Here is a 21,320-nt window from a genome sequence, read left to right as displayed (position 1 = left end):
CTTCTAAGTATTACATCTTTAGTACAAATATCTTTAAGAAATACTTTTGTTTCCTTGCATTTTAACACCCTAGAAAAATAACTCAGTTCACTTTGGGTAGACATTAGCTTACCTGATTTCACACTGACACAAAAAAGTTTATACCCTTGATATGAGTGGGGAAAGTACATTTTAATTAATCCACTGGGTTCAGGAATACTTTACTCTCTACCAGCTATGCTTTTAAGAAAAATGTTTTTGTTTTCTCTTGTTTTATCACTAGAGACTTCAGTTCACAAACCAATAACTTTCTTTGTTTCTGTTTTCCTAGGGCACTAAAGGCACACCAGGGCAGCCTGTATATTCTGTATGTATCTCTTTATTCATGAAAGAAAACCTAACCAGTCCACTGGGAAGTAAACACAGCCACTTGGAGGTCATTGTACTCATGTTTCCTCTCTCTATTTTTTTAAATTACAGCAATGTGATCTGATCCAGTTCGTGCGGGGCCATAGCTGTGAGTATCTGAATGTCATGGAACAAGAGCATTGGTGGTTAGTGAGGGCACTTAGGACTGAATGTGGTGTGGGTATGTGGAATCAGCAGGCTGGGTCCCCTGGTGGAGATGCCTCTGTAACAGGCTTGCCCCAAAGACCTGCTGTAGGGGCGTCTCACATCAAAAGTGGAAGGAAAAGAGGTGAAAGTGCCTTAGCTCATGAGGAGTGATGCACACAGTGAGAGAAAACATGCATGTGGGAATCAGTTAGAGATCGACTCTAAAGGTACATGAATTAGCTCACATTAATATAGCAATTATGTACAAAAGGACTGGGAGGGCACCGTGTTAAAGGCGTGATCATGGGGGTTTGAGTTTGTTGTTTAGTTACTTGGTTAAGGAAGCCTGCTTGGATGGAGGTAATTGGATCTTGTTATGGGGAAGTGATGGGAGTGACAAGTAAATAGTTTCAGCAAAGGAGTAAAGCAGGAATCAACAGAGTTGTCTTTGGTTATCAAGAAGGCGGAAATGAGACAGAAAAGGCCCAGTCGTCTCCTTTCTGAAAACTTATCCTAAGGAAATAAAGCTAAAGAAGGAAAAAATTATAGGTAAATATGGTCGTTGAAATATTATTCATTAGAGCAGAATGATCAAACATTTAGCATATTTACACTTGTAAAATAATTAGGTTATGATGCATCGTCTTCTCATAAAATATTAAGCAGATATAGTTTTTATGAAGACTCAATCGGAATATGAAAAATATGTGGGCATCAAAAAGCATAAAATTAAATCGAATCTTCATTATTTTTACATATAGGTAAATATATATATATACACAGAAATGAGTACTAGTAGCGAAAATAGAAAAATGTAGCTGTCGATCGTGTTAGGGTGGTAGAATTGTAGGTGAATTGATTTTTCTTCATTATGCTTCCATTGTGGTTTTTATACAGTCACAGTCAGGAGAAGGTAAAAGGGGGAATCACAGGACTGCTGAAGGAGACTGAATAAATGTAGTCATTGCAATTACGTGGCAGGAGAGAACAACAAAAAACAGGTTTAAAATGACTGCAAGGCCAGAGGGGGAGAGGCTTAGTACCACTGTGAGTGAGATGGGGGGTTGTGAAGGGAGATAAATCGGTTGTTGAAGATGAGGAATTTAAACATTTTCAAGGTAGAGGCATGTGGTGTAGACCCTAAGTGAAATAAATGATCAACAGGCAGCTGATGAAAAAGGCTCTGACAAAGGTGCAGGGCCAGGGAAGGAGGCTCGGATGTCAAAGTCAAGCAAGTGCTGGTAGCCCTTGAAACCACATGGGTGGATGAGGTTCCCAAGGACGTGAAGCTAGAGGGTCAGAAATAGAAACTCAAGGGATGAACCCAGGAAGATTTCTTGGCAAAATAGTGGGGTTAAGGTACAAGAAAATGGCATTCCAGAGATGGGAAGTCCTGCTGAACAGGGGCAGCCTAAAAGAAGGCAAGAAGGAAGAAGCCAGTGGCGGGACGATTCAGAGGAGGGGATAGTGAGAAACACTGCTTGGGGAGGTGGGAAGGCTCTTCAGCACACAGGAGCAGGTGGGGACTAGAGGCCAGGAGCCCAGGGAGCGAAGAGCTGCAGAGCCATTGCAGGGGAAAAGAGTGTGGTGACCACACTCCCTCAAGGCGTTGCCAGTCTCCTCGGCAAAATCAAATGATGTCTTCCTGGGAAGACCAAGGGTGGGTGGACGGGGTGGGGAAGGAGGACCACCCCTTAGAGGGTTTGGGATTTGAAGAGAGAATTTTCCAACATTGAATGAAAGGATGAAAGGAGCTATCCAGTAATTTAGGGGGTCAGGGAAGAGTGAGCAGGTTCTGTGACCACAGAGGGTGCTGACTGGATAGAATGGAAGTCCAGAATGCAGACTGGAGATAAGGCTCTGGGGACAGGTCTTTAGAGCTAATTCGAACAGCTTCCCTTTGCAGATAACATCACCAAGGCCCTGTCTAACATTCCTTGTGCTTCGGTCCTGCAGCAGCTCTCTGCCACACAGGGATGGCGGCAGAGTCCTGAGCTGGTGGCTGAGACCCTCCTCTGAGAATAAAATAAGGGGGGGGACAGGGAGATGACAGGGGTGGTTGAGAACAGAACAAGAGGGCTCAAATGATTAGTTTTAGAGGGAAGGCCATAAATAAAGAGGATTTTTAGAAAAGTAAATTAGAAAAAAAAAAAAGAAAGAAGGAAATACCGTAAAAGAGGTCAAGTCATCTCCCCCAAAGTCACCCGGCTTTGCCAGCCTCAAACCCAGTAGCCTTGAAACTGGGCTTAAAGTGAATACCTGGAGGGCTCAGTCAGAAAGAGGGGACCTGTTTGAAGCCTTGAGATGCAGAGGAGGCTGTGGGTTGTCTGGCTTTCTGGTGGCAGTCAGCATCTCAGTGACCACAGCATTAAGACAAAGAAAAGACATCAACGGGGTTGATGGAGGCCACAGTGCTGGGCAAGTGGGATGGAAGGCTGGTGTGTTGCCAAAGTCCATAAAATCTTTTACTACATTGTCATGACTCATTTGCTTCCTAGGAATTGAATAAACTGAACATGGAAATTGTCAGCCTGTGGTTTTTTAAAGATTTACCAACACTTGCCCTGATTTGTCTCAGGTTTACAGAGAAAATCACTTAGAGAAACCAGATGCTGTTTTGCTCAGAAGAAACCCTTGGGGGCTTTTCCCTTCCTCTCTCTGGATGCAGAGATCACTCAGAGGAGGGTTTTTTTTGTGTTTTTATTTATTTATTTATTTATTTTTTATTTTAATCAAAGACAAAGTTCATTTGGAAATCCCTCTGTGGTTCTACAGGAAAATAGCGGTTTCCAAGGTGTTCATCAGTGAAGAAAATTAGACCCCATATTCTAGCCTTGCATTGCTGAATGACCCTCAGAAGGTTATCAGAAAAGAAACAAAACAGATGGTATCTCAGTGTGGTTTTGATTTGCATTTCCTGAAGGCTGAGTGATGTTGAGCACTTTTTCATGTGTCTGTTGGCCATTCGTATATCTTCCTTTGAGAAATGCGTATTTAGCTCTTTTGCCCATTTTTTAATTGGGTTACTTGTTTTTTTGTTGTAAAGTTGTTTCAGTTCCTTGTATATTCTGGATATTAATCCTTTGTCAGATGTATATTTTGCACATATTTTCTCCCACTCTGTTGGTTGTCTTTTAACTCTGTTAATTGTTTCTTTTGCTGTGCAGAAGCTTTTTAGTTTGATATAATCTCATTTGTTTATTTTTCCTTTGGTTGCCCATGCTTTTGGGGCTGTAATCATGAAGTCTGTACCCAGTCCTACTTCCTGAAGTTGTTTCTCCTATGTTTTCTTTAAGAAGTTTTATTGTTTCAGGATGTATATTTAATTCTTTAATCCATTTTGAGTTGATTTTAGCATATGGTGAGAGGTATGGGTCTAGTTTCATTCTCCTGCATAGGATGGCTAATATCCAAAAGACTGTGAATGATAAATGCTGGCGAGGTTGCAGAGAAAAAGGAACTATCATACATTGTTGGTGGGACTGCAAAATGGTGCAGCCTCTATGGAAAATGGTATGGAGGTTCCTCAAACAATTGCAGATAGATCTGCCATATGACCCAGCTATCCCACTGCTGGGAATATACCCAGAGGAATGGAAATCATCAAGTCGAAGGTATACCTGTTCCCCAATGTTCATCGCAGCACTCTTTACGATAGCTAAGAGTTGGAACCAGCCCAAATGTCCATCATCAGATGAGTGGATACAGAAAATGTGGTATATCTACACAATGGAATACTACTCAGCTATAAAAACGAATGAAATACTGTCATTTGCAGCAACATGGATGGAGCTAGAGAGAATTATATTAAGTGAAATGAGTCAGGCACAGAAAGAGAAATACCACATGTTCTCACTTATTTGTGGGAGCTAAAAATAAATAAATAAAATACACAAATAAACCGGGGGGCAGGGGGGGGAAGAAGACATAACAATTACAATTCCTTGAAGTTGATATGACAAGTGAACAGAAAGGACATTGTTGGGAGGGAGAGGGGAGAGGAAGAGGGAGGGAGGTTTCGGTAATGGGCCACAATAATCAACCGCATTGTATACTGACAAAATAAAATTAAATTAAAAAAGAAAAGAAAAGAAACAGAACAAACTGAATTTCAGCTATCTTGCCATTTAATCAGAGGGTCAACTATTCTGCTTCTAAGACAAGAGATCAGTGTTACAGTTTCAACCAAAATCCTACTAAAGTCAGTTGGTCATGGCTCACAAGGGGAAAAGGTCAGGAAATTTCACAGATTAATAAAATTCTGTGGACAGCTCCCTCAATCCTTTAACCTTGGCTTCCCGTACCTTACAAATTATCCTCATTTGCCATAAGAGTCAAATATAATCTTAAGCTTTGTTGAAATTTTGTGTTTTTTGGATTATTTTTAGTCTGTGTTTCAAAAATGTAACAGACTCTTCTCTCTTTCTCCTTTTTATAGCTTGCTGGAAAGGTGAGTATTCTCACCACACTGCTTCTTGCTGAAATAATTACTGAGTTGTGACAAGACCAATTTGAAAGAAACCCTTACCCCCGTGGGAGGAAGGATGTCTTCCTCTGATGCAGATACTTCTGTCTTTTGATTGTGACTGTAACTGTCAATGTCAGGTTTTGACCTGATTGTAAAATGGTGATTCCCAACATCTTCACACCTTGTCCTTTCTAGGTCCTGTCACAGTTTAGAACTCAGTTTCTTCATAGAATAGAATTCCCTCATGTTGCTGGGGAATTCAGTGATTGATCCACATTCTGTTGCTCTGTCTGTGTTGATCCATTGACACTGGCTTCTTGGATATATGATATGTCCTTTCCTTCCTCTGACCACATTCACACCTGTCACAACCTTACCCTGGCCATGGACGTCGATGGTCTTCCTAAGGAGTACAGGGCAGTCGGCGCTGCATGGCGCCTTAGATCCCTTGGGACAAAGCCACTGAAGCCAGTGGTTATGTTAAATCCAAGAGCTCCTGGTCTCCTAGAGGCCTGCTAAAGGAGACCCGCAGGGTCTTTGAGCTCATTCCAGAGTTTGGAGCCATTCACCTTAATTCTGCCAAAAATACCTTGCATGTGGTAAGTGTTCAGTAAACCTTCATGGGTTTGGATTGGATATATCAGGTACCCTCCTGGGAACTGGGAAGGGAGAGAATAAAAATAAGTGGAAATTGGTTCCACCTACCAGGAGAACCTGAAATAATAGGTCAGTCTTGAAGATGCTTTTCAACCACTTTGTCAATAATTTTTAGTATAGGGCTAAGAAATAAGGAATACTTCATTTTAAAAAATTCTATTGTTCATTATCAGCTTTTGCATTTTAAAATTCCTTCACAATAAAAATCTTTGATTCAAAACACATCTCTAAGTCAACATTTTTCTATTTCTATTACTAAGAACAGTGGTTGGGATATGGGATGTTTTTAGTTCAACGTGCTTTGGGACTTAGCCAGATTGGGGATAGTGGAACAGCCAATGCAGATGGAGGTGTTTATTTTTAAAAGAAATTCTTTTTCTCTTCTTGTGTTCAGACTTTAATAAGAACATTGAAAATTTAGGTTTGGTACATAGGGCAGATTTTGTACAAAATTCCTGAAGTTCAGCCATCATTTGACTATTCATATTGAGTTGGGAATTGCAAACAGTCCCATTTTTCTAATAGCTTATGGTAAACCTTCTCTGGTTCATGCTGCTCCCTTCCCCCTGGCTTCACAAAATCCAGCATTCAGGAAGCCCCTGAGATACCCCTCTTGGGAAACAGCCTCTTTGTCCTCTGAATCCTCATTACAAATAATAATCACTCTGTACCTGATAGTGTAATGATTCTTCCAATACAAGGTCTTTGAGGGCAGACCTGCACTTGGTTCATCTGTACATACATTTCACAGTGGATGTCACAGTGCGTTTCACATGGTGGGTACTCAATAAATACTTGTTGTGTAAATGGATGAAAAATTACAACTGCCTTTATCATTAATAGATCATTTTAAGATTTTTGAGGACAGAAGATTTTCAAAATCCCCAACAAAGTATTATTTGCTTTTATTATTGTCTTAAAATTTACAGTCAAATTCACTTTTTTGTGCATTCAGTTTTATCATATGCATAGATTCATGTAACCACTACCCCAGTCAGGATACAGAACAGTTCCATCAGCTAAAAATCTACCAATTTCCTTTTAAATAGTAGACTAGTGGTGGGCTGTGAAGTCTGAGCACTGAATGGCCACATATTAATGCTCTACCTTTATATAACGCCTTCATGTTTACAAAGCAGATGCCCTTCTTTCCTTTGCATGTGGGTGCCCCTAGTTCTAGAGCTAAGTGAGCATTTGCTTCACCTTGGTGTGGACCAACTTCACTGGCATAAAGCGTGTGGGAAACGTTTTGATTCGCTGAAATAACTTAATACTTTTGCTTTTTTTTTTTTTTTTTTTGTAGAAAAGTGTCCAGTGTATCCAACAGAGCTGGTATTTGCCTTGGACCAGTCCTCTGGTACCACAGAACAGAGATTTAACGAAACAAGGGACATCATCACTTCCATTGTCAATGACCTTAATATCAGGGAAAATAATTGTCCCGTGGGAGCAAGAGTTGCTGTCGTTTCCTATGATTCAGGCACCAGCTATCGCATCCGTTGGTCCGACTACCATAACAAGAAGCAACTCCTCCAGCTTCTTTCCCAAGTAAATTATCAAATTCCCACAGAGGCTCAAGACATTGGTAATGCGATGAGGTTTGTGGCCCGCAATGTTTTCAAGCGGACATATGCAGGAGCCAATGTGAGGAGAGTTGCGGTGTTTTTCAGCAATGGGCGAGCGGACAGTAGGTCATCCATCCTCACGGCCACCATGGAGTTTAATGCCCTAGATATCAGTCCGGCAGTCTTTGCTTTTAATGAAAGAGTTTTCCTTGATGAAGCTTTTGGGGTAAGCATTTCCTTTGGCAACTTCTTTATTTTTAAGACAGTGGTATTGGGAGGGGTGGGTGGGAGTGGTGGGGAGTCGGGGAGACATGTGGCTTCTTGTTCCTTTTTTCAATTTTTACAGCTGTATTGTGGTCATTGTTCATGAAATCCAATACCTAATAATGACAGCCAATAATAATAGCAACCACATTTGCTCAGCTCCTGCTTATATGCCAGGCACTCTCTGCCTAGAGCTTTACATACACACTCATACATTCTCATGACCCTCTGAAGCGGTGCAGTTGTTATCCCCATGTTCAAAGTGAGGAAACTGAGGCCCAGAGGGTCCTAGTGACTTATTCAGTTTTGTACAGCTACTAAGTGGCTACATCAAGATTCGAACTCAGGTCTGTCTGATGTAAAGGGCCATGAATGTGGTGCTCTACCAGCACTCTTCCCTTTGGGTGTTTCTCAGATTTTTTATGTGCTCACTATATCTCATTGGACAGCTGGTCTTAACCTGTGATGGATGAAGTCTGGGGGATCTTTGCACCCCTAAAGTTGTGCAAAACATCTGATGTGTATGAACATTTTTCCCAAAAGAGGTTCCAGCACTTTTGGACTCACAGATTCTCAAGGGATTGATGCTTCCTCTTCTTCCCCCAAAACAACATAAAAACCTCTTCATCTACTGTTCTATGACTTTTAAATATATTCACATTATCCATGAAATACATTTTTCTGAAGCTGAGTGAAACCATCGTGTTGTTCAAGAGACTGTAAAGGTCTGTTTCCACAAAAATACACATATTTCTGCTGTAAAGAGAAAAAGAATCCCTCTGTAATATGGAGAAAATCAATCTGTTCCTAACATATCCAAGAATTTTTTGGAAATAGGAACCATAGAGAGAGTCACAACAAATCCCAGCAAAAAGGATTATAGGAAATTGAAGTCCTATGGTTTTCAGTTTTTCTTTCCAAATTTTTCTGCCTCCTTAATTTTGCTCCTTGGGGGAGACAAGTGACATTTCAGCTTTGAGAGCTGCATCAAATTCTAGAATAGGAGAAATCTGAACAGGACATCAAGTTCAATCCTTATCCTCAGATAGGATTATGCTAAAGCCCCTCAGCCTGAATTATTTCAATCAGCAGGGGAAAAAGAAACAATTTTTCAGTTACTGCCCCATTTCTTGGCTCCCAGTACAGCAATCTCCTGGGGGAGGGGGGGGGGAATTGTCTGTATTTGCTTTCTCCAGAGCCTCTCCTCACATTCTTTCTTGAACTAGCCCTAGTCATGTTTTTGTGCCTCCTACTCCCCTGAAATTGCTCTGTCAAGGTTGCCAGAGATCTCCAAGTTTCTGCACCCAGTGATTGATTCTTGTCCTCAGCTCACTTGACTCCTTAGCAGTATGAGACATCGTTGACCCACCCTTTTCTCAGAAATGTTTTTTTTTTTTTCACCGACTTTCAGCGTACCCCATTTCCTGGGTTTTCTCCTACCTCATTAGTTGCTCCTTCTCAGTCTAGTGTTATGATTCCTCTTCATCTCCCTGACCTCAAAATGTTGGCAATGCCCCAAGCCCATTTCTTAGCCCTCCTCTCTATCTATATTCAATATCTTGACGCTCTCATCCAGACTCATGGTTTTCAATACCCTCAATGGTATACACTTGTATCTGCCTTCTAGACCATGTCCCTAAACTCTAAATTCATATACACGACAGCTTACTCAACACTTCCACCTGCAAAACAAGCCAGGCACAGAAAGGGAAATACTGCATGTCCTCACTTATATGTGGGAGCTAAAAAATGAAAGAAAGAAGAAAGGAAGGAAGGAAGGAAGGAAACCACAGTTATATGTTGCACTTTCAGAAGCAGAGAACAGAACTGTGGTTATTAGAGGTGGGAAAGGGGGAGGTAGAAGGAAATTAGCAAGAAATTGGTTAGTGGACACAAGGAACGATTACATTTTATCATGATGAATATGCTAATTTTCCTGATTTGATCTTCACACATTGTACACAGATGTTGAAATTCAACTCTGTACCCCACAAGTGTGTATAATCAATTATGCTTTAATAAAACAAAGAAAGAAACAAATGAAGAACACTTCCACTTGCATGTCTAATGGATATTTCAAACTTACAAGGTTCAAAATGAAGCTCCTGATTTTCTCCCCAAAACTTGCTCCACATACAGCTTTTTTCATCTGTTAATAAAAACTTCATCCTTCTATTTGCAGTTTTCCTTGATTCCCCAGCTTTTCTTACATTCTACATCCTTAACTTAGTATATACAAGTGTGTAAATACTAAAGTATGTATATGTATGCACACACCCAAGTATATCAGTATTTATTAGTAAATACTTAGTATTTAGTGCTTAAGTACTAGTATTAAGTGTAAGTAGTAATATTACTATTATTAGCACGAAATATATATCCAGAATTTGACGACTTCTTAGCACCTTCACCTTGGACACCGTGATTCAAACCACAATTATGTCTTTTTTTTTCCAGCATCATCTCTTGCCTGTACTTTGCGACCGCCTTTTCATCAGTGTCCTCACATCTCTTTTCACCCTGCTGCAGTCTGTCTCAACACAGCATCCAGAGTAATCTTTTTACACCCTAAGCCACCAGGTTATTCTTCTGCTCAAAACCCTTCAGCACCTCCTCGTTACTCTCAGAGTTAAAGCTAAGGTTTTTACAACAGCCTGCAAGACTCTAAATGATCTGCTCCCCAAACCCTCTTATTATTTCTCTGACCTCACTTCCTACTTCCCTTGCTCTCACTCCATCCCAGGCACAGTGTCCTCCCACAGATCCTCAAACAAGCCAGGCACACCCCCTGTTTCCCCAGAGCCTTGGCCTGACTATTCCCTATGCCAGAAAATCTCCTCCCCCCATATGAATCCTTCCTGTCTCCTCCTTTGAGATGTGCTTAAATGTTACTTTCTCAATGGATTCTATTTCATTGTTATCCCAACATTTCCCATCCTTATGACCAGGCTTCATTTTTTCTATGAAAATCACTACTTTCCAACATACTAATTTACTTATTTATTGTGTTTGTGGTATATCTCTCCCCACTAGAATGCAAGATAGAGGTTTTATCTGTTTTGTTCATTTCTGTATCCCCAGCACCTAGAACTGTACCTATAACTTTGTAGGTATTCAATGAATATGTTGAACAAATGAATGAATGAAAGAACGAAGAGCATGTGGTTTACTCCTATGGATAAACTTTCTGGGTTTACCAATCGAGCATTTAATCTTTACCTGGGGTATCAACAAGGTTAAATATAAAATAACACCCAAAACATCCAATCTCATAAAAGTAGAGAGTAGAAATGTAGTAAATACTTTCTAACCACCACGTTGGAATGATCATAAATATTTTCGAATGCTCACTCAGCACTTTACAGAAAAACAGAGGGTATGACTTTTCTAACCCTTTAATTTACTGAGGGAGAAAGAAAAAGCATGAGCATCTTTGTGGGTTGAGAGATTCCCTCACCACCACCTGGGAACGATAGATTTATTTCAACATAATAAAAGTGTCTGCCTTGCATGGTGCCTTCCAAAAGCCCAATAAATAGTTATTGACTCACTGAATGAATGAATGAATGCTATATATTGTCCATTTCAGTGAGTATTAAAACAAAAAAGTAATCAAGAAGTGGGTGAATTCAGGCAGCATACTACCAAGAATTTTGAATCAACTTAGTGTCTTCTGTCTACTGCCTTTTGAAATAGATTTTTAATTGGAATTGTGATTGGGAAGCTCCACTTGACATCTGAAAGATGATCCTTCTTCTAGATAGTGGAATGGAAATAGTTAGGATCACTGCCTCAACAGACCAAAGGGAAGTGGTGAATTAAACATCTGCAGGGCCCAACTTCAGGAGCTGGTACGTGGTATACAACCAGCTGGTGCATAATCAGATGCATATAAAAAAATCAGTCCAACATTGCTAGCTTGGAAATAACAGATCTTAATACTTGCCTCAGTGAGTTTATCGGGTCAGGTTATCTTGTAGCAGTTTTCTCATTGTAAAATAGGGATGCTGATACTTATTCTGTACATACTTTTTGGAGTTACGTTTAGGATGAAAAGGGGATTGTGTAAGTGTAGAAAAAGATGCACTGAACAGAGCAAAGAGCTATCATGGAAGGTAACAGTGATCAGTTGGGTGTTTTCCAAACTAATCCTTAAAGTGGGTGCACGATGGCTTGCTGGTGATGACTAACGGAAACAAGCATCCAAGCATCTACTTCTTCTCAATGCAGTTTGACAACACTGGAGCATTTCAGGTGATTCCTGTTCTTCCAGATGGGGAAGGTGAACCGTTAGAAAGGCTTCAGCGCTGTACACTTTGCTATGGTAAGGCCGATGAGAATTTTCTGTGCTGAAAAGCTTCAACGACTTCTGCGTAAGTTATTGGATCTAGCTTTATCAGAGGTTTCTATTTTTGACTGTAGGCTTTATTTTCAGTTTTTCAACACCATCTGTTAGAGTTTCAATCTCTTTAATTTTGGAGGTTTCCATAGAATGTAAAAATTGGTTCGGAAGATTATCCCAAATGATGTAGCCTTTCCTGAAGACAATTTGGTAGTTTGTATCAAAAGCCTCTAAAATACTAAAATATTTTCTAAATGAGTTTGGACATGACGCGTAGACTTCAAGTATACATGCTACCTACATCTGTTTTCAACAAAGACCTCCCCAAATTGTCTGCTAGTTGCCACAGAAATACTGGAACATTGAAAACTCCTCATTCATTTAAGTAATATAAGATTGAAGAGGTATTTATCAGATTATTAATTCTTGGTAATTAGTCACTGAATTATTCGGAGAAGATCTCAAACAACGATGTGGTGTTGTGCCAACACTGAACAAAGGATATGTCTCTCTGTGTGTTTTCAGATAAATGTTTTCCAAATGCTTGTGCTGAAGAGGTTTTCTTACCTGAGAATTCAAACATGGATGTAGCCTTCCTCTTAGACAATTCTCGGAATATAGCAAATGATGAGTTTAAGGCCATGAAAACCTTGGTGAGCTCAGTGATTGATATCTTCAACATTGCTTCAAACCCTTTAGTCTCCGATTCTGGTGATAGGATTGCCTTGTTGAGCTATTCTCCTTGGGGTAGCTCCAGGAGAAAGACTGGTACAGTGAAAACAGAGTTTGAGTTTACAACCTATGACAACCAAGTCCTCATGAAGGACCACATCCAGACTTCCCTTCAACAGCTAGATGGAGAAGCCACCATTGGTCGTGCCCTACTGTGGACCATGGAAAATATCTTCTCAGGCACACCCAACCTAAGAAAACACAAGGTCATCTTTGTAATCTCAGCTGGAGAAAATCATGAGAGAAAGGAATTTGTGAAGAATGTGGCTTTGAGGGCCAAGTGTCAAGGCTATGTCATATTTGTGATTTCTCTGGGCTCTACACAGAAGAATGACATGGAAGAGTTAGCCAGCCACCCACTTGATCACCATCTGATACAGCTTGGGAAAATGCATAAACCAGATCTGGATTATATTGTGAAGTTCTTAAAGCCATTCATATACTCAGTCAGACGTAAGTAATTATTTAGTTCTTTTCCTTTGTTTTAGTAAGCTAGTACTTATTATTAGTATTGATAACCTAACATATCTTTATGCCTACAGCTAATCCAAATATATGAATTAGAAGGTGAGATGGGGCGGGGTGGAACATATCCTGGTTATACCCTGTTTGTGGCCTGGTCATAAAATGATGACACCTTTTTCATGGTAGAGTGTCTCTTCGCCAAAATCTCAGCACTAGAAAGCACAGTGACTGGAGGTCTCCTAAGTTACACTTGTTCAAGCTGAAGAAGTTCTAACAGCTTTTAGATAGTCTCCAGAATGAGCATTTAAATAAAAGTTTTACCTGCTACACCTGATTTATTTCCAACTTGGTCTACCCTGTGTCAGGTGTAAAGATGGCACTGTTTTGTGCTCCTCCCAAAGAGTGTGAACTTACACGTCACCTAGAAATCTTGTTAAAATGCAGGTTCTGATTCAGTATGTCTAGTGTGAAGCCTGAGATTTTTGCACATCTAACAGGCACCCTAGTGATGTCAATGCTGCTGGCTCATGGGTCACATTTTGAATAGTATGGTTCTAGGCCAATGCACTACAAAGTGTCACCTATTGTATGGGTGCCAGTCAGCCCACAAATTGATCTGGGAAGAGATAAATACAAAAATTGAGAGTAAGCATCTAGCAACGTTGAAAGCAACTTGACAGGATTTAGACCAAAAGTATCAATCAGCAAAGAATTAGAAATAAAAATATCTTGTCATCTACCACAAAGAGTTTGAGAAAACTCTCAAATTGCTCTTCTAGAGGAATCATTCTCAGCCAGGAATGATTTACCCCCTAATTTGGAACATTTGGACATTTGGAAATGTCTGGAGACATTTTTTGTTTGTCACAACTTGAGAGTGCTACTATCGTCAACTAGGCAGAGGCCAGGGGTGCTGCTAAACATCTTACAATTCACAATAGAGACCCCACTCCAAAGAATAATCCAGCCCCAAATGTCAATAGCACTGAGGCTGAGAACCCCTGCTCTAGAAGATCCCGTAGAATTAGAGCTGAACCTGCTCTTTCTGGGAATCTGACAAATTCAGAGCTAGATTCTGCTGGAACAATCCCAAGCCTCCCTGGTATTCAAGGAATCTGCCATCACCACCACAGTGATAATGTCCTGAGAGTTTACTCTTCGTTGCAGGGAGAGCTCCACCTTTCTCCTGTGACTCATATTCAACCGGAGAATCCAATAACTGCCCTCTTGGGAATACCATGTTATTTCTTTAAATTTAAGATGCCCCTAAATTTATGATGTAAAAAGGAAGAAAAAAAAGCTTTCAATTAAATTTTGATACCAACTCTCCTGTTAGAGTTGTTTATTTTATAGTAATTGAAAGAGCTTTTTTTATATATATATATATTTCCATATATCATTTCTGTGCCTGAATATAAGGAAATATATGTGAAATAGACTGGTTAAGGCATTTCTAACACTTCTTCTCATTCAGAATTTGACTCTTGTGAGCTACTAAGAGTTATTGATATCCATCTTTTCCCATGCAGTATTGTTCTTTGTGCCATCAAGATTGACTAAAATGTAGCATTTAAAAAAGACTGCAAATTAACTCAAAGCTGGTGATGCCCAGCTCTTAAGTGACTTTACAATTATGTAGAGCTAGCTTACTTTTGACTGCCACTTAAGCAATGCTGTTAAACACATCCAGTTCACTGCTTTCCCACACCACTTGGTTTGTAGGAGTTAAAAGCTCCTCTACTGATACGTCAAGGAATTTTTTCCAAACTCCTGGCCCCAATTCTACAAGTTTTAGTGCTGGCATGTTTGTTCTTCCCACATATATATATATGCTCATCTTAGAATCAGAGAAATGTGATTATTATAAAACTACAGACATTCTCTGAGATACTTGCATACAGTCTTGCATCATTCAATCATGAAAGGCCTCTTTAACTGAAAACTATTCATTTTTCTAAATGAGGGGGAAAAATAACGTACTGCTCAATATTCCACAACTTACAGAACAACATCAGGAAGATGATACAGGGGCATACTATTAAACCTGTAAGCTATTCAGATTTGTGCTACTGGATATGATTTGATCCAGTAGCATAAGTCTGAATGAAAAAGGTGTAGAGAGTCAGAACAGAATATCTCTTAGATTATGTTAGCCTGAGCATGTGGAAATCATGTGTCCCTGGGTCACAATTAACCCCTAGATGGACAAGTTGAGGAGGTCTGTTGCTATAACCCTGGTAATTCTTTGGCTGTGAAAACACCCTGAAATCAAGTTTTGAATGCTATTTCTAGTTGCTACTATTTTCTGTTTTTACCCCAGCCAAATATCGCTGAAATACGTTAGTGACATTTATTGCTTCAGGAGGATTCCTGTTGGAATTCTCTTTACATAGCAATCAGACTTTCTAGCTTTAAAATCTAACTTTGTTCTCTCAATAGGAGGATTCAATCAGTACCCACCACCGATGCTGGAGAAAGCATGTAGACTCATTAATTTAGAAGAAGATAATCAAAATGGCTATCTCCAGTGAGTTGGAAAACTCTTACGTTTACAAGTGACTGTTAATTGACTGATGGCTGCATAAACTGGCTGATGGCAGGTTATTAGGTTGGGGGAGCTGATGAGGTCTCTGAAGTAAAGGCTTTCATGTATTCCATTTTCTGTAGCAGAAGCTACATATCAGGCATGCCTTCTGGTTTTATGTTTTTATAACATTGTGAGCTTTATTACAATTTTGCCTTTAAACTTGTGGTTTCCTCAGAAATTTCTATATAGAAATTTATCCCAGAATAGAACCCACATTTTATCTTCAACCTCACTTCCCATTTCTCTCCCCTGTGAGGCGCTGAGTTCTGGCTGCTCTGGACTCTCGTTTGCCTCCTGTGAACTATGCGGTTCCCCCCCCAACCCCCACCCTGGGTCTCTGCTCACATTGCCTGGGAATCTGTGCCTTCCAGTGAAGCCCCTACCTTCTTTCATGACTGACGAAGCTGTTTGGAAGCTGTCTTGGAAGTTGATCTGTACTCCCAGTCAAAATCCACAGCCCTCTTTTTCTGTACCATTTTTATACCTCTGCTGAGGCACTTATTACAGTGTATCCCAATGTCTTATCTCACCAAAGTCTGAGGCTGCATGTAATTCATTATTTCATCCCCAACACATAGCACAAAAGGCCCCACAGTATAATTGCATGTGTAAATAATTTTCCTTAATATTAGATCCTAAATAAAAATATAATTAATCTGAATGAATCTTGAGCCTCAAGCAGAGTGAGAGTGCCCATTGTGGAAGCTCTCTGCTTTTCTTTGTGTACTTCACCCAGCTTGGATCTTCAACTGCAGCCTTGTGAAAGCCAAGATTTAGGCCCATAATTACCCCATCTCGCAGACCGCAATTAAGCAAAAGAGCATCTCCAAACAGATAAGTCCTCTTACATACATCCAGAAGCAAAATGGCAAGAAAAGGAACTCCCCAGGACTCATGCAAGTATATGTTCCTTAGTGTTAGATGTCATTTACTTGGGAGTGTAGCAGGGAAGTACCCAGCAGCCAGCACCTTCTGAAGGACGATATGGCACTGATGTCATATGAAGCAGTGCTTCCTGACTTTGAAAAGCCATAAAGTCATTGAAAGGAAAACCAATTCTTATAGGTCTGCAGACAAAATATTTTAATGTTATTTAAACATGTACAAACATAAATCTAGCTATAAATGCCATATACTTTATAGTTCTTATGCAGCTATTTAACCAAAACAAGTTTATACATCAAATCCAAACAAACAGACAAAAATTTTCAACACCAATTTAATGTAATGGATGATTCTGCCTTGCCAAAATCTAATCCCTGAAAACCAAAAACTACGATACCTATTGGTACGTAAAATATGGTGCATGCTGCAGTGGTACCTCTGAGTTCAGCTTGCCTGCTCTATTTCATGATGACTTGGTTCCTCACCGCTTACCTTAACCTCCACTGCTGCAGAGTTATCCTTCATACAGTGTGTCATGTTGTCATTTGGCTTTTGCTTGCTGTGAATATAGTATTCATGTATTACATTTGGCTTTTTTTCCTTTCCTCATTAACTCCCAATGGTTAAAGTAGTACTACTGGGTGCCCAACATCAATGTCAAACAAAAATGCAAACACAGACACTGAAATTACATTATTGAGGATAAGCTTGTATTGAATATGTTTTCCATCTTCATCTAAATAAAAACACGAAATTATCACAGAGAACTCTTCAACTGCTAAGAATATAAATGCAGACACCATTTTAAGAGACACTGATCCATGGGATATGTTTTATATTTTCTTCTTCTCAGAGCCGTGCTTGGTAAATTAAGTGATGATTTTTAATATTTTCTCTGGTGATGGTTATCAATCTGAGACATAATAAGTTTGTTCCAAATAACCTGATTCAGTTTCTTGTCATTTATGTAAAACTCTGCACACATCAAACTTGGTTTATTCATAGGCTACATAAGCAGATGTGGGAAAAGGAAGGATTTTCTTTATTTATTGGAGTTTTTAAAAAATAACATGTATGATGAATCTTAATAAACCTTATTTGATTGAGATGAATTAAGATTTTTTTTACTACCCAATTGTTTCTATTTTAAGAAATAATTAAATAACTAGATTAAATTGTTGGAATATTTTATTTGCATTCTCCAAAGTTACCTGAACTCATTTAAAATTTTCCTATTTTTCTTCTAGATTTGCTGCTGACCTACATGAGGTTTCTCCAGGTGACGACAGCTTCAACAGCCAGAAATCAAGAGCTGAGAGACACTCATCTCTTGTGTTGGAAGGCAATGAAGGTGACCGTTTTCTTCACATTCCAAGCCAAATATTTGAGCCACAGAAATTAGTGGCTAATTATGAAAAAAATCAAGAGTCTGCGAAAGTTGCACATCTCATTTCTGGTAAGGAAATGAAAAATCATGTTGGAAATTTTTAAATAGCCTGGATCTTCATCTTTTAAGTCTAGTAGAGAATCAAATATGTTAATACTGGTATCTAAAGCAACTATTTTTTTCAAGCTCAAGATGGTGGCTCCAATTTCTGCTTTTATTGAAATTGGAGAAGTAAAGGGTAATAAGCCCTACTAGGGAGGTCACTGATTTAAGCTCTCAGAAATGTCCTGATAGTCTCACCAAACAAGATTTCTCTAGAATTGACAAATTAGAAGGTTAATATGATATAGAAGGAGGCAATATAGAGAAGAATAGAGCAAAGGAGGGATTAAAATCACTTTAAAAAGTAAGCCTGGCCAGTGCCCTAGAATTTGTGATTATATGAGAAGGTATAAGTTTTATTTTTGAGATACCCAGAAATGATAAAGCATAAACTCTGCCACTGTTTTATAATGTTCATTCTTAATAGCTTCCTTGGATACATTTTCTTCTTCTTGGGTTTAACATTATGTTCCAATAACTATTTCTGAAATATAAATATTTGAACTTTGTCTTTAAACAGCTAAACTTAGCATTGTAGAAGCTGCCATTAAGAATAAAAAAAGTCAATCATTAGTTGAAAAATAAGGCATCTTAGCTTAAAAAAGAACTGATGCAATAAAATTGGATATATGTAGTAACATGGCATCAAGGCACTCAAGCGTGTATTTTTTTTAGTTAAAACAATTTTTGTTTGTTTTTCTGGCTTCGCTTTTATTGATCTTCTTTCATCCCTTTAGATTTTGCAACATTACAATTTAATTAAGACAGATTTCTCCAGTCCAACCTTATATAATTAATGAACCATTTTGTTGCACCACTGAATGTTTATAGAAGAAATGCCAGGTTAATTTGAAAAAAGACAGTGAAATAATTTATTTTCAGCTTTCAGAAATATTTAAACAAAATACTGTGCTTTCCTCCAAAAGTAGAAGGGAGAATGGCCCCGAGGAAAACTATACTAAAAATGACTTTCAGTTAAAACAACTTTTTTTAAACAAGATCCGAAGTCTTATAATACACAATGTCCAGTTTTCAATATAAAGTAAGTCATCATCATACCAAGATCCAGGAAGATCATAAATGAAAAAACATAATCTGTAAATGCCAGCACTGAAGATGACATAGATATTAGAATTATCTGATAGGATTTTACAGCTTCACTTATAAAAATGCTTCAACAAATAATTACACACTTGAAATGAATAAAACATAGAAAATCTCAGCAAAGAAATAGAAAATATAAAGAAGAAACAAATGGAAATTTAATAAATGAAAATTACAATGAAAAAATTAAAACTCTCAATGGGCTCATCAACAAAAAGAAGAAAACATATAAAAATCAGTAAACGTGATAGAACAATAGAAATTACACAATCTGAAAAACAGGAAAAAAAATACTTTAAAAAAAAGTGGATCATCTATTTAAATGTAAAACTCTAAAACTTTTAGAAGAAAGCATAAGAGAAAACATTCAGGATTTAGAACTCGGTGAAGCCACGCTCTCCGTGGCGCACTAGGGAGAGTGCGGCGCTTGGGAGCGCAGCGACGCTCCCGCCGCGGGTTCGGATCCTATATGGGAATGGCCGGTGCACTCACTGGCTGAGTGCCGGTCACGAAAAAGACAAAAAAAAAAAGAACTTGGTGAAATGTTCTTAAATTTTATACCAAAAGCACGAAACATAGATGAAAACAATTGATAAATGGGACTTCATCAAAATTAAAATTTTTCTCTGCCAAAGACCTCATGAAGAGGATGAAAAACAAGGCACTGACTGGAAGAATGTGACATGCATATTACATATCTGACGAAGGACTCATATCTAGAATGCACAAATTTTCAGAACTCCACAGTAAAAAACAACAATAAAACAATTTTTTATTCTCATGTAGATATAACCTAAAGAAGAGAATGAAATATTTGTTATTTTAATGGATGTTATTAATTTGGGTGTTCATTTTAATAACACGGGAATTCCAACGGTTCTCAAGACACAAAGATTTATTAGGTTTTGGTTTAAGAAGAACAGGAGTTTTGGAAGAGTGTTAGAATATCAAATTGTCATTTGTGGTAGCTTTGTTACAGGTGATCATTCTAAGGTATAATAATTCAAAGTATGAAACTTTTTAGGAAAGAAAAGTATGACTGGATATTTGAAGGGGAAAAAAAGACAGAAAAAGGAAGGAAGGAAGGAAGTCATCTTTGTAGCCATCGTTAATGTAGTAAAAGAGGGGCCTTTTCATTTGGTCTGTTAGATGTCTGAGAATCAAGATACTTGTAGCCAGCATAAGGTCCAATTCGGCTGAAGAAATAATCGTTCACAGCTCTATCAGGAACAATAATGTAAATCCCACCCCATCCAATTCCCCAGCAGCAGGTTGAAGTATGCTGGGAGCTCCAGGGAGGATTATGTCAGGTTGGGATAGCTGGAACAGACAGTGTTTCAGACCTAAGGATAACGTATATGTATTTTATCTGTAAAATAAATCTTAGTCTCAGATCATGAGTGTTTTCTAGGGACTTTGTGCCATTCCTTTTTTTTCTAAATCATCTTTAGCCAGTTGCCAAAAACTACCGAGAACTTTCTATATAATGTGCTGTCATTTTGCAGAGTAAACTGTGGCTCAAATATTTTATTCAGTCGCTAAGAGACGAGCTTTGATAAGTTCCAGATGTTTTGCGCAAATAAAAGGTTGATAACTTTCATAAGCACCTCCATATGCTGTGTTTGTTACTCATTATAAAGTGATTCTTATGGTTGATGGCTGATCCTTCTGCCCTTGAACTTAGAGTCTTGGGGGAAGTCAGGAACCTTAACTGTCTAAGAAATTTATAGTTCCCAGAGCCCTGTGGGCTGGCAGTGAGCTGTGTGCCACCCTCTCACAAGAAGCACAGCCACTGTCTCCTGACCTATGACTCTCCCTCTGCTACTTTCACCCTGCTCTGATCTAAATTGAGTTTATATGGAATTCCATCATTTTTCCTGGCCCTCTCCATTTCTGAAAGCATCCCAAGGATACCTGTATCAGAATTACCTGGAAGTCCATCGTAAGCACAGATTCCTAAGCCCTCCTCAGAACTGCTGCTTCATATTTAGGGGTGTGAATGTGAAGGAGAAAACTGCAAGCTTTATAAACCACCACAAATAATTTTTGTATGCCCTCAAGTTTGAGGTCAACTGTCCCAGGGGTTCTCAAAGTGTGGTTCCCAGCAGCATCCTGGGAACTTGTGAGGAATGCAGATTCTCAACACTCATCCCAAGCCTAATGAATCAGAAATTCTGGGTCTGGGGCTCAGCAGTCTGGGTTTTAACAAGCAGCACAGGTGATTCTGA

The 21,320-nt window shown here is 39.0% G+C and overlaps 1 protein-coding gene across 2 annotated transcripts in view; it reads left to right on the top strand.

Moving 5' to 3' along the window:
* COL6A5 (collagen type VI alpha 5 chain) overlaps positions 1–21,320 on the top strand; it is an 89,610-nt gene that overhangs the window by 48,911 nt on the left and 19,379 nt on the right. For both annotated transcript variants that reach the window (XM_063114881.1, XM_063114883.1), the window contains exons 29-36: positions 311–346; positions 460–496; positions 4,973–4,984; positions 6,963–7,450; positions 11,719–11,812; positions 12,356–13,015; positions 15,467–15,554; positions 17,747–17,955. In XM_063114881.1, the coding sequence (XP_062970951.1) occupies positions 311–346; positions 460–496; positions 4,973–4,984; positions 6,963–7,450; positions 11,719–11,812; positions 12,356–13,015; positions 15,467–15,554; positions 17,747–17,955 (1,624 nt within the window). The remainder of the gene's footprint in view (positions 1–310; positions 347–459; positions 497–4,972; positions 4,985–6,962; positions 7,451–11,718; positions 11,813–12,355; positions 13,016–15,466; positions 15,555–17,746; positions 17,956–21,320) is intronic.

The sequence above is a fragment of the Cynocephalus volans genome, chromosome 11 (genome assembly GCF_027409185.1).
Source record: "Cynocephalus volans isolate mCynVol1 chromosome 11, mCynVol1.pri, whole genome shotgun sequence".
Taxonomy (NCBI): Eukaryota; Metazoa; Chordata; class Mammalia; order Dermoptera; family Cynocephalidae; genus Cynocephalus; species Cynocephalus volans.
Note: the sequence above shows the minus strand (reverse complement) of the source record. Positions and strands in the feature narration are given on the sequence as shown.